The 12,176-nt window shown below is 43.1% G+C and overlaps 1 protein-coding gene across 4 annotated transcripts in view; it reads left to right on the top strand.

Annotated features, from left to right (window-relative positions):
• The window catches only part of LOC116958350 (dual specificity tyrosine-phosphorylation-regulated kinase 4-like), a 51,742-nt gene that overhangs the window by 37,857 nt on the left and 1,709 nt on the right, over positions 1-12,176 (top strand). Inside the window, exon 5 of one of the 4 annotated variants that reach the window (XM_076058555.1) lies at positions 435-486. The exons of the other annotated variants lie outside the window; for them this stretch is intronic. Coding sequence (XP_075914670.1) covers positions 435-459 — 25 coding nt within the window. The 3' untranslated portion in view covers positions 460-486. The remainder of the gene's footprint in view (positions 1-434; positions 487-12,176) is intronic. 4 annotated transcript variants of the gene reach the window in all.

Genomic DNA, 12,176 nt, shown 5'->3' with positions numbered 1-12,176 from the left:
AACCACACAATACACATAGTGTCATACATAACATTAATGCTAACGTTATTCACCTTCAATTACGATACACCTTGCTGTTGTATATGTGGGTGTGTGAAAATTGATGAAAAATAATGAAAATTAAATTAGATGAGAGTTGCATAATTAATCCGAAATTATGTTAATTTGTGTAATTATGCATATACATTATGCTAATTCGAGAGGTAATCGTATTAATTTATACGAATGGGTGTGGTTATGTGAATGATAGCCTTTATGATAATCAGGCCCCGCCTCATTGACGAGGTGGTGTTATCAGTCGGGATAATGCAATCAATCGTATGCAGTTATGCTAGTGTCAACTTGGCTTCGTCTAACTTCGTATTATCGATCAGTATAATACAATGATTCTCGCTTTGACATTTATTGAGTGGATTAGTGTTTTTATGTTTTAGGTCCCAAGTTCATATCTCATCGTAGGATACAGATCTTATGCAAAAATTTCAGGTAAGAATCACACGACCACTTCTGTATTAATCAATTTATTTTCTAATTAAACCTTAGCTATAATATAGTATGTGAACTCTCAATCTCGGAACTTCAACACGGTATCAACACAGTATCATCAATGACTGTACGATTTCACTTTGACAACAGCACATGGATCCCGCATAAAGCGATTGTTGTTAGTGAGAGAGAGAGTCCTTAAACATGCTTGCCAGCTAGTCTAACAAAAACCTTAACTTTATAATAAATGATTATACTTGAATTGTTCACGCAGTACCGCACTCCTTATTGATCATATGCAACCCTTATCACGTTGTTAGCACATTGGGTCACGGAACAGTTGAGTATTCTGTGGAGTACGCGCATACGTGTGGCGATTATGAACGAAAGGTACTTGAAAGATTATACGGCGATATTAAAAAAAACAATCAAAAACAGTTATTATTCTTAAAGGCACAAATCTCAACAGATACATCGGCAGATTATCTGACTATAGAATGGCTTGGAGTAAGGGCCTGCGATGGTGTGCTCTTTTTCTCCAAAGATCTTTATCTTATACCAAGTTTTATTAACTGTGGACCAGATTGCCTGATAAGGATCTGGTGGGACACACCATTCCCCACGTGAGCGTGGCTCTGCGGAAGAAGGTGTCAAGAATCAATTCGTATTGATGGATCTGTTGGGAATTTATGCGATTAAGAGTACAGCCCACTAAATATTAAGGAGGAAATATTACGAATATACTTATAAGCGACGGAGTGTTCACTCGATCTGCCGCGGTGCCTTCACAGCCACTGATGGCCTATGGACTTGAGTAGTGACTGCTGGTGAAGGACCCATGTGTATGTTTGAGTGATATGAATTGTTTTGAATAGTCAGTATTCAGAGTTGATTCTTTGTGTCAAACAGACGCCTGGTTGTCGTGTGGTGAGGGGGCGGTGCGCGTCATACGTATCAGTCGATTCGTCGGTCACCGTGGTGAACTGGTTCGGATGCCTAGTTGATACGCTGTTGCAGTTCGGAACTCGGGCGGTAGATGGCGCCCACAGCTCGCTCGCAGCGTGCGGTATTGAGTGTTGACCAGGTTGCGCAATCGCGCTGGCGATGCACGGTGTGCGCGTAGCCTCGTCGCCAAACAGCGACCCTCACCACCCCGGTGGCAGCAGAGACCTCCGCGTCGGCAGAGGCTGAGCCACGCAGGGGCGAGTTGAGCCGTCAAGCGGGTCTTGCCCGCCTGCAGATGAGATGGGGAGCCGCTCCGATGAGTCGAGCCCCGATGGCCGGCTCCGGTGAGCCGACCGAACTCGGCTGAGTTCCAGACGAACTGCGGATGAGTTGAGCCGATCCGCTGGTCGCAGCTCGCTCCTGAGTCGACCCCCCGGTCGAACTGAGGTTTCAATGCTGCAGGGTCCTCTTTTATGCAAAAAATCCCTTCACTCGGATCCTGCCCACAAGACGGGGCTTCTTTCGATTTTGCTGTGTCATGATCTGTCCGTATGTGTGTGTGTCCATACGTGTGTCAATGTGTGTCCTTGTGTGCATCACCCACGGCATATTCCGCTGTCACCCTCCTTCTATAAAACACCAAAAGTAAAACAACCAGACGTTACAAATCGTTGAAGGAGGCGTCTCTCTGTCTGCCGCTCTGTCTGCCGGCACGAGAGGGAGGGCAAGCTTCCCTCCCTGCATCATGTCCCCGACACACAAGGGAATGGTTAAAAAGTGTTAAGTTAACATTTCATTTAATCACAGTTCCACAGTTATGATTTTGTATGTAACCCAAGGTCTGGGTTAGCTTCCCGTTGTGGTGTTTTGACTCGTGTTTTCCCGAGCGTATACACACTCTTACCCCACGCTGCGGGGAGACAAAGACGGCCGGGATCTCCCTTCCTCTCCGACCCTGGGTTTAACATCGCCCAAGTCATGCAGTTTATGTTTGTGTAAGCGTAGTATAGTTCACGGTGAATAGCGCCAACGTGAATGTTACGGATGAAATAATGTATTGTTTTATCTTACTTAATTGGGTTTTCGCTGACATGCACTGACATTCCAAGCCCCTGCCCTTATTCCTGCTCACGCGAGGTTCGCTGTCTTGCTGACGCCGCCAATTCAAGGCCTCATTAATTTCAGTCACTCCATGTAGGTGAGGAAATGTCAACCTTGGAGTCAGTTCTGGTTTTCTTCTGCCTGCTTCAGCACTTGATCTGTGACCCTTGACCCCGGGAGTTATTCTTTATTTAATTTGATGACCTGTCTAAACCTCGGCTCGCTGTTGCTGGGTTGGGTTTTCCCAGCTCTTAGCTTATGTTTGCAGTTTGCGGTGCGCTTGTTTTTTTCCTCTCTAACCTTATATTAACTCTGCTTATGATTCGCTTATGTCTGGAGGTTATAGCATTCATTTTGACTTAGGAAAATTCTGATTGTCATATGCTTCGGGTCAAGTTGTATAGAAATTATTAAAGTATGGCAATAATATTTCATATTGAATTAATAGACGGGTGATGATTACATGATGTAGCTTGTGGCCTGGTTTAATTGGAGTGGGTGTGAAGACCCATAACTTTAGCCTACGCTGTTGTTAAATTCTGACTTTAACATTACTTTAATAGCAATGCAGAATAAATTAGCTTTTTGACTTAACTATGTCGAGGCTAAGGCAAACTTCTGGTGACCCTGGCTCCGCTTACGTCAACCACGCAGCTTTATGCTGTTCAGCTGAGTCTGCGTCCTTGACAGATATACAAAACTCTTATTCTTTCACCGAGGCCATCCCACCTTCTGCTATGGGAGTTGTTATTCCTAATTTCAGGTCAACGGCCTTTTCACGTTCAGACGTGCGGTTGTTTAAATTAGCTCCTCCCCCCGTGCACACAGCCTGTGATAATGGCCTGACCTTCGGGTGTTTACCTCAATCCCTTGGAATTCGCTGTCCAGCACTTGGTTGGTGACCTCTGACCCTGGGAGTAATTATTTATTTAATTCCATGGCCCGTCCATGACCTCCACATGCCATGCTGAGGGCCGGGGTTGGGGTTGTTTTTAATCATTAAAAAAAAACAATAGAAATATGTATCTATATGTATTGAAAAATTACTTATTCTTAGTTCTTTCAGTAAAGTCACGTTGAAGGGAAGAATAACTAAGAATATGAATTACTGCAGTCACGAAAGCTTTAAATCGAAAAATTACTTGTTAACATTAAGATGGAAAAGGGGCCTGTATACAACATTGCCCGTTACCCTACCTTGCAAACACCAAGGAATACAAATTCCAACAGTCAAGGAACTTACACCTTAAACTCAGGATATCAAAAAAATAAAAAAAACTCCATCATAACAACGCGAATCTCCGTATACAGATGGGGAAACGAAAATTAATAACCCTGGGAAAGGGTCAGGATGACGGGGTAAATCATAAACCCTGAAACAGACCCAAATAATATTTATGCAGGCTAAACCGAGAGCCAACCAGAGAGAGAAAGAGAACCTCCCGACCACCTTTGTCTTCCCGCAGCACTTGATAAGAATTTACATACGCTCGAGATCATCTCCTCGTGAAAATGAAAATCAAATACCACGATGGAAAACTACTACAATACCTTGAGTCACAGACAGAATCGTAACTGCGAGTGGTATGGTACCAAAATATGATAAAATAAAAATGTTTCTTTCGGTAAAGTCACGTATAATGAGAATAAAATAATAAAAGAATAAAATAATAAAATTCTCACGACGTTTCGGCCACGACACAAGTGGCCTTCTTCAGGTGAAAGGAACAAACCCTCAACTTCAGCATCACGGACAGCTACGAGCCCCGTTCAGACGGACGAGTCCATCCATGGTCGGAACGGAGGAGGGAGGAGAGAGACAGCTGCGAGGCGCTGTTATACTCCATGTTGTAAAACATACCATTAACCGTGATGTGAGAGGTATTAAGAGTCAATGCCAGCAGAAGAACTGCGGTCTGAAGGTCCTCGTAAAATAGAGAGTCAATGCCAGCAGAAGAACTGCGGTCTGAAGGTCCTCGTAAAATACAATTAAGAACTGAAATGGTTTAAAACATCTTTCCAATGGTTACTAAGCCAGAATCCATCTTCTCGGTTGAAATTGTCTCTGTGCTTGTATATGTGGATGGCCTCATGAACGAATCTCTCATGGTAGCCTTGTTGGTTTGCAAAGAACCTCCATCTTGGAGAAGTCAATGTCATGTGAGCCAACTGAATTATAACAGTGATCTGCCACGGCAGAGGAGTTCGTTCTACCGTGTTTCACGTCTGCTTTATGTTCGCGGATGCGGTCCGAGATATGTCGTTTGGTTTCTCCAATGTAGCTACTACCACAGAGGCACTTTAGTTTGTAAACGCCCGGGTACTGTATGTCTGGAACAGCATCTTTTACAGATGGAACCAGATCACGGATTTTATGTACTGTGTTGAATCAGACCTGGATCTTGGGTTTATTCAGGATTTTGGAGATTTTTTAGTGACCCCTGCAATGTAGGGTAAGGTGATGGTTTTGAGTGGCTCCACAAGAGGATCCTTCTTCATGACTGGAGTGATGGCTTTGCGGATTGTGTAGTCGGAGTAACCATTAGCCCTGAGAGCCTGGTGTACGTGCTTGAGTTCACTGGTAATGTGTTCCTGGTCGGAAATGCATTGGGCTCTATTGTATAGAGTCTTTATGAGGGAGTTCTTCTGGGATGGATGGTGGTGAACAAGGCAGCCGAAGAGGTAGTCATATTTGCTGCCACTATGTCGACCAAATGTAGGGACAATTTGATTTCCAAATTCAATCACCTCTCCAACAAAAAAATCGGATCCACACACCGAAAAGATAGACGTTAACAAAGTCGTAATTAATCGCAGTAACAGTTCCAATCCTGATGGCCTGAAATCCGTTTTAGCTAAAGATCTAAACTTTGCTGTCACACCGAGACACATACCGGTTAATGATATCATTGCCCATGTCGACGTTGCACTCAAGGGCTTGAGTCACATCTCTGCAGGTGTAGCAAGATCTGAAATCGCTGCAACCCTCAAAAACGCTAAGTTGCCACCTATCAACATCAGCAAAGATGAACGCTTTGAATTATCTCAATAAAAAAAGAGAGATGAAATTGTCGTCCTCTCAGCCGACAAGGGCAATGCCACTGTCATCATGGACAAAACAGAATATAACAACAAAATTCAAGAACTACTCAACGATGGCAGCTATACAAAAATAAAAAGAGATCCCACCAACAGCCTGGTTACCAAAACGAACAAAATCATCTCTGATTCAACAGCATTAATTAAAGCAGACTTGAAACACGGCAGAACGAACTCCTCTGCCGTGGCAGATCACTGTTGTAATTCAGTGGGGTCACATGACATTGACTTCGCCAAGACGGAGGTTCTTTGCAAACCAACAAGGCTACTATGAGAGATTCGTTCATGAGGCCATCCACATATACAAGCACAGAGACAATTTCAACCGAGAAGATGGATTCTGGCTTAGTAACCATTGGAAAGATGTTTTATCCCATTTCGGTTCTTAATTAATTGTATTTTACGAGGACCTTCAGACCGCAGTTCTTCTGCTGGTATTGACTCTTAATACCTCTCACATCACGGTTAATGGTATGTTTTACAACATGGAGTATAACAGCGCCTCGCAGCTGTCTCTCTCCTCCCTCCTCCGTTCCGACCATGGATGGACTCGTCCATCTGAACGGGGCTCGTAGCTGTCCGTGGTGCTGAAGTTGAGGGTTTGTTCCTTTCACCTGAAGAAGGCCACTTGTGTTGTGGCCGAAACGTCGTGAGAATTTTATTGTGCTATTTTATTTTATTATTTTATTATTTTATTCTCATTCTACGTGACTTTACCGAAAGAACCAAAGAAGATGAATCCTTGCAGTCACGAAAGCTTTAAATCGATAAAATAAATGTAAAACTTTAAAAGCCTCAACCCACCCTTGGTGCGTTGAGAAATGTGGGCGTCGAGGAACGAGGGCTCGATCGGACGGAAGGCTCGCTCCTCCCCCCAGATTGTATAACGCAGACAAAGGGATGCCTTCGGGGCAATCTGGAGCATCTGTTTCTTCTGATGGTTTATGGCTTGAGGAAGGCAACGAACAGAACCATGCCATAAATGACACACACATACACACCCACGGACATTGTTGTATATGGCCCTTTTCCCACAATTAATATCAATAAGAATATTTGCCGATATATATTTTAACAGAAATAATGAATCAAAACACGCAATACCAGAGCACAGCAAACCACAGATGGAAATCGTAAAAAAAAAACAATACAAATCAATAAATTATAAACTCTGGGGCCAGGAAAGGTTAGCGGCTATCAGTGGAATCGCCAGATTGCCAGGGGATGATTTCGCAAACAACCATCAAATTGATGTTACGCATAAACTCTGGGGTCGCCAAGAGGTAACGGGAAATTCCAGACCCCCAGGACCCCCCCCCCCCTTCGTCAGCGCAGACAAAATGACGCCAACAGCTGAACCATTTTCCCCTTCATTGCTATTAAAGTAATGTTAAAGTTCAAAATTCAACAACAGGAATAATCTAAAATTATCGATCCTCACACTCCAATTTTAAAAAAACCAGGCCACAAGCTACATCAATGAACCATTACCCAGTTATTAATTCAATACTAAATGTCATTTTCACCTTTAAATAATTTCTACACAACTTGACCGAAGCGTCAGAAATAATCCTGGCAGTCCGAGTTATGCCTAAGTCAAAGCGAATTCTCTAACCTCAGGACATCAAAAATAAAATAAAGTAAATGATGACATAACAGCACAGACCCAACCGGGTACAGACAGAGAGCAAGTTAATACAATGTTAAATCACAAATCCTGGGGAGCATTAACAATAATGATGATGCAGTATTAAACCCAGGGTTATACAGAAGGGATGAATCAAACGGTTCAAGCTTACGAAACCAGGATAAACTGTGTTCCAAAGAGCCTGCGGCCGCCTTTGTCTTCCTACAGCATGAGAGAGCAAAGATAACACCAGAAGACAAGGAATTATCGCAGGCCATCTGCATTCACGGGAGAGCTATGACCCAATAAACAACGCTTCCCCCCCACCACACGCCAGACAAATGGCACACCCCGCACAAGCGGGGAGGGGAAATTTCTTAGAATGCGCAGCGTGCGTCAGCAAAATCCAGGCGAGCAAGTCTTAAGTTAAAGTAAAATAATATTAATACGTAATATCACACAGAACATTAATGCTATCGTGGTTCACCTTAAACTATATTCCGTTTATATAACCTTGCAAACACCAAGGAGTACAAAATTCTAACAACCGAGAGGCTATCTCTTGGCTCAGGATATCGGACAATAAAATTCTATGAATGATCAAGCTTACAGACACACACACTCCAGACCACGACACACAGCTAAATCAAAAGGAGCTCCGCCTTGTAAGGAGGAGCCAAGGGGAGAGATTTTGACATAAAAGTAAGACGCTCCAGCATTGGAATCAACTCATCAGCCAGCGGACAAGCTCAGCGACCAGTGGACCAGCTCAACTCATCCCTGCAGAAGAAGATCAACCATCAGAAGATCAACCACCACCGACACAGAAGTTTCTACAACTCGCCAGAATGGCGAGACTCGCTACTTAGCTACGTCGTGCGAATTCAACATCATCAGAAGAAGCTGATGAGAATCCCAGCATCAGCCACCAGAGAGCGCCGACGGCATACCACCGCACCTACAGCGCCATTTACCGACGGAGAGGGCGACAAGGATGAGCACCGAAACAGCTGCTACGAGCGAGCTGTGATCGCCATCTACCGACGGGCCACTGCACCTACAGCACCGTGCCACCTCACCAACCAGTGTGGCCCGAACCAACTGCTGTGAAAGAAAAGTCAACCATACGTATGATGCACACTGCCCCCACCACACGACAGCTTGACATAAATAATTAATTCCGAACACTGGCCTACTCAACACAATCCATATCACTCAAAATATACACGAGTCATTAACAAAAGCCTAATCCTCAAGACGTGAACCATCAGTGGCTGTAAAAGCATTGCGACAGACCAAGTGATAACCATCCGTCGTTTAAAAGTACAGTAATAATTTTTCCTCCTTTATTCTTTTGTTTTGGGTTGTACTTCTAATCGCATAAATTACCAACAGATCCATCAATACGAATTAATCCTTGACACCTTCGCCACGGAGCTATGCTCACGGGGGGAATAGCGTATCCAACCGGCTTCCTTATCAGGTGATCTGGTCCACATTTAAAAGTTGGCCCAAGATAAGGATCTCGGAGGAGAGCACGCACCCCATCGCACACCCTCACTCCAAGCCATTTCTGTAATCATATAATCTTGCCGATGGATCTATTGATATATTTGTGCCTTTGGGAATAACTGTTTTGATTGCTTTTTCGTATGAATATTGTCGCATAATTTTAAGGACCTTTCGTTCATAATTGCCGCACGTGCTCGTGTTACACTGCATAAGAATGAATTGCTCTGATACCCAAAGTGAAACAGCGTGATAAGAATTGCCTTGAAGGTCTATGAATGAATGGTACTGTGTGGGCAATTTTCAAGTATACGAATTTGCATATTATAAAGTTAAGGTTTTTGTTTAGAATAGCGTATGCATGTTTTTAACGACTCTCACCAACTGAGCTCGCGTTACGCGGTGGAATGAATCACATGTGCCGTTGTCAAAGTGAAACAACGCAGTCGTTGATGATACTGTGTTGATACTGTGTTGAAATTCCAAGATTGAGAGTTCGCATATTATATTAGAATTAAGGTTTAGTTAGAAAATAAAATTGATTAACGCAGAAGTGGTTGCGTGTTCTTTCCTGAAATTTATTTTGCATTTAGATCTGAATTTGGAGACCTAACATAACACACTCAGTAAATGTTAAAGCGAGAATAATTGTATTGCCCAGCTTTAATACGAAATTAAACAACGAAGCGGAGCTTACTCTGGCATACTTACATCACACTGGCATAACTTAATACGATCAATTGCATGATCCCGATTGATAATCCAACCCTCGTCAGCGAGGCAGGTCCTAATTAACACAACTGCTCGCATTAGCATAACCACACCCACTCACATAAATTAATATGATTATCTTCTTTGGTTCTTTCGGTAAAGTTCACGTGACTTTACCGAAAGAACCAAAGAATATGAATCATTGCAGTCACGAAAGCTTTAAATTGAAATTTAATATGATTATATCTCGAATTAGCATAATTTATACGCATAATTACACCAATTAACGTAATTTAGGATAATTACACATTTTTCCAAAATTCATTTAATTTTTATTATTTTCATCAAATTTTCATAACCGACATATACAACAACACACACATCCCAACCCCACGATACACAGCTAGATCAAAAGGAGCTCCGCCCCTTTGGAGCCAGAAGGAGAAATTTTGACATAAAAGAGAGGCCCGCGAGCATTGAAATCATCTCGGCAACCAGCGGAGAAGACGACGGCCATCAGAAGATCAGCACCACCGACGCAGAAGAAGACTCTACAACTCGCCAGAATGGCGAGACTCGCTACTTAGCGACATGCAATGCCGTGCGAGAACAACACCATCAGAAGAAGTATCGCTCGAAAAACACTCCGCTCTGAGCCTCGATTCTCAAGAGTCGCTGCAGACTCGCGAAGCCGACGAGAATTCCAACATCAGCCACCAGAGGGCGGAAAGGGTCAAACGTTGACCAAACCGGCCATCAACGAACGGAGCCATCATTCATCGCCAGAGAGCGCGCCAATGGCGAGCACTGACCCGTCTGCAAGCGGACGAACTGCGAGCGCCATCTGCCGACGGATCATCGCGCCTACAGCGCACCGTGTCAATTCGTCCACCAGTGTGGGCCGAACCCGACTGCCGTGAAAGAAGAATCGACTATGCGTATGATACTCTGCCCCACACTGCCACCACATCACCTGGTGTCTGCTTGACGCAAAGAATTGATTCCGAACACTGGCCCACTCGACCCAATCCATATCACTCAACATATACACGAATCATTAACGAGAAGCCTAATCATCAAGTACGTGAACAATCAGTGGCCGCGAAGGCATTGCGGCTCACCGAGTGATGAGAATACGTCGTGTTAAGTGCATTAATATTTTTCTTTGTAATTTGTACTTCCAATCGCATAAATTACCAATAGATTAATCAATATAAATTAAACCCTTGAAACCTTCGCCACGAAGCTCTCCGCTCACGGGGAGAATATCGTGTTAAACCGGTTTCTTTATCAGGCGATCTTGCCCACAAATTGATTAAAGTTTCGCCCAAGATAAGGATCGCTAGTGGGGGAGCACGCACACCGTAGCCCGCCCTTACTCCAAGACATTTCACTAATGATATAATCTTGCCGATGAATCTATTGTCGTATATTTGTGCCTTTGGGAATAATAATTGTTTTGATTGCTTTTCGCATGAATATCGTCGGATGCATTTTTAAGGACTTTTTATTCATATTTTCCGTATGCTCGTGGTACTCAGAGGAAGTAATCGATGGTTCCGTTACCCAATCAACAACGTGATTATTGAGGGTTGAGATGGATCAATGAAATGAACATCACCTGTAGTACTGTGTTGGCAATTTCAAGTATAATAATTCATATTATAGTATTAAGGTTTTTGTTTAGAATAGCGTGCATGCATGTTTTAAAGACTCTCCCTATCAACAATTGAGCTCGCATTACGCGGTGGAATTAATCATATGTACAGTTGCCAAAGTGAAACAACGCAATCGTTGATGTTTACTGTGTGATACTGTGTTGATTATTCCAAGCTTGAAAGTTTGCATATCACAAAGTTAAGGTTTTGTTTAGAATAAAATTGCTTAGCACAGAAGTGTCTGGGGGTTTCTTCCTGAGTTCATGCATAATCTTATTTATAAGAACTATATTCTGCGTTGAGATTCGAATTTGGAGACCTGACATAAACACACTAATACACAATCAGTAAATGTTAAAGCAAGAATAATTGTATTACCGAGCGTTAATACGAACCTAGGAAACGAAGCCGAGTTACTCTTGCATGCTTGCATCACACTGGCATAACTTAATATGATTAATTGCATGATCCCGATTGATAATCCGATCCTCGTCAGCGAGGCGGGGCCTAATTATCATAATGGCTTGCGTTAGCATAATCACACCCACTCGCATAAATTAATGCGATTATCTCTCGAATTAACATAATTTATGCGCATAATTACATCAATAAACATAATTTCAGATAATTACGCATTTTCTCAAAATTCATTTAATTTTTTATAATTTTCATCAAAATTTTCACAACCGACATATACAACAACATTCCCATCTATTTGGCCAGCTGCCCATGCAGCATTGTTTAGCCAGATAGAGCGGGCTCACCGGGCACAACAAAGGATAGATAAGAGATGGACTGATGCGGTACAGGAGAATATGAACCTGATTTCACTTGCCAAGAACTGGTACCAGCAATATCAAAATCACCCTCTGTAAGAGGATGTACATGAAAGACACTTCTGGGCATTTCCAGGCTAGATGCACTTGAAGCATTTGGGGAGTTGGAGGCAGTTGCCCTCCAGCAACAGGAGACACAGGAGAGATGCTCACAATGAGCAGAGCATCGGGTGGCTAACATTCAGCGAGGTAGTACAGTGGGGA

Source organism: Petromyzon marinus (assembly GCF_048934315.1).
Source record: "Petromyzon marinus isolate PM22_M1 ecotype Great Lakes invasive population chromosome 76 unlocalized genomic scaffold, UKy_Petmar_22M1.pri1.0 chr76_unloc.3, whole genome shotgun sequence".
NCBI classification, from domain to species: domain Eukaryota; kingdom Metazoa; phylum Chordata; class Hyperoartia; order Petromyzontiformes; family Petromyzontidae; genus Petromyzon; species Petromyzon marinus.
Note: the sequence above shows the minus strand (reverse complement) of the source record. Positions and strands in the feature narration are given on the sequence as shown.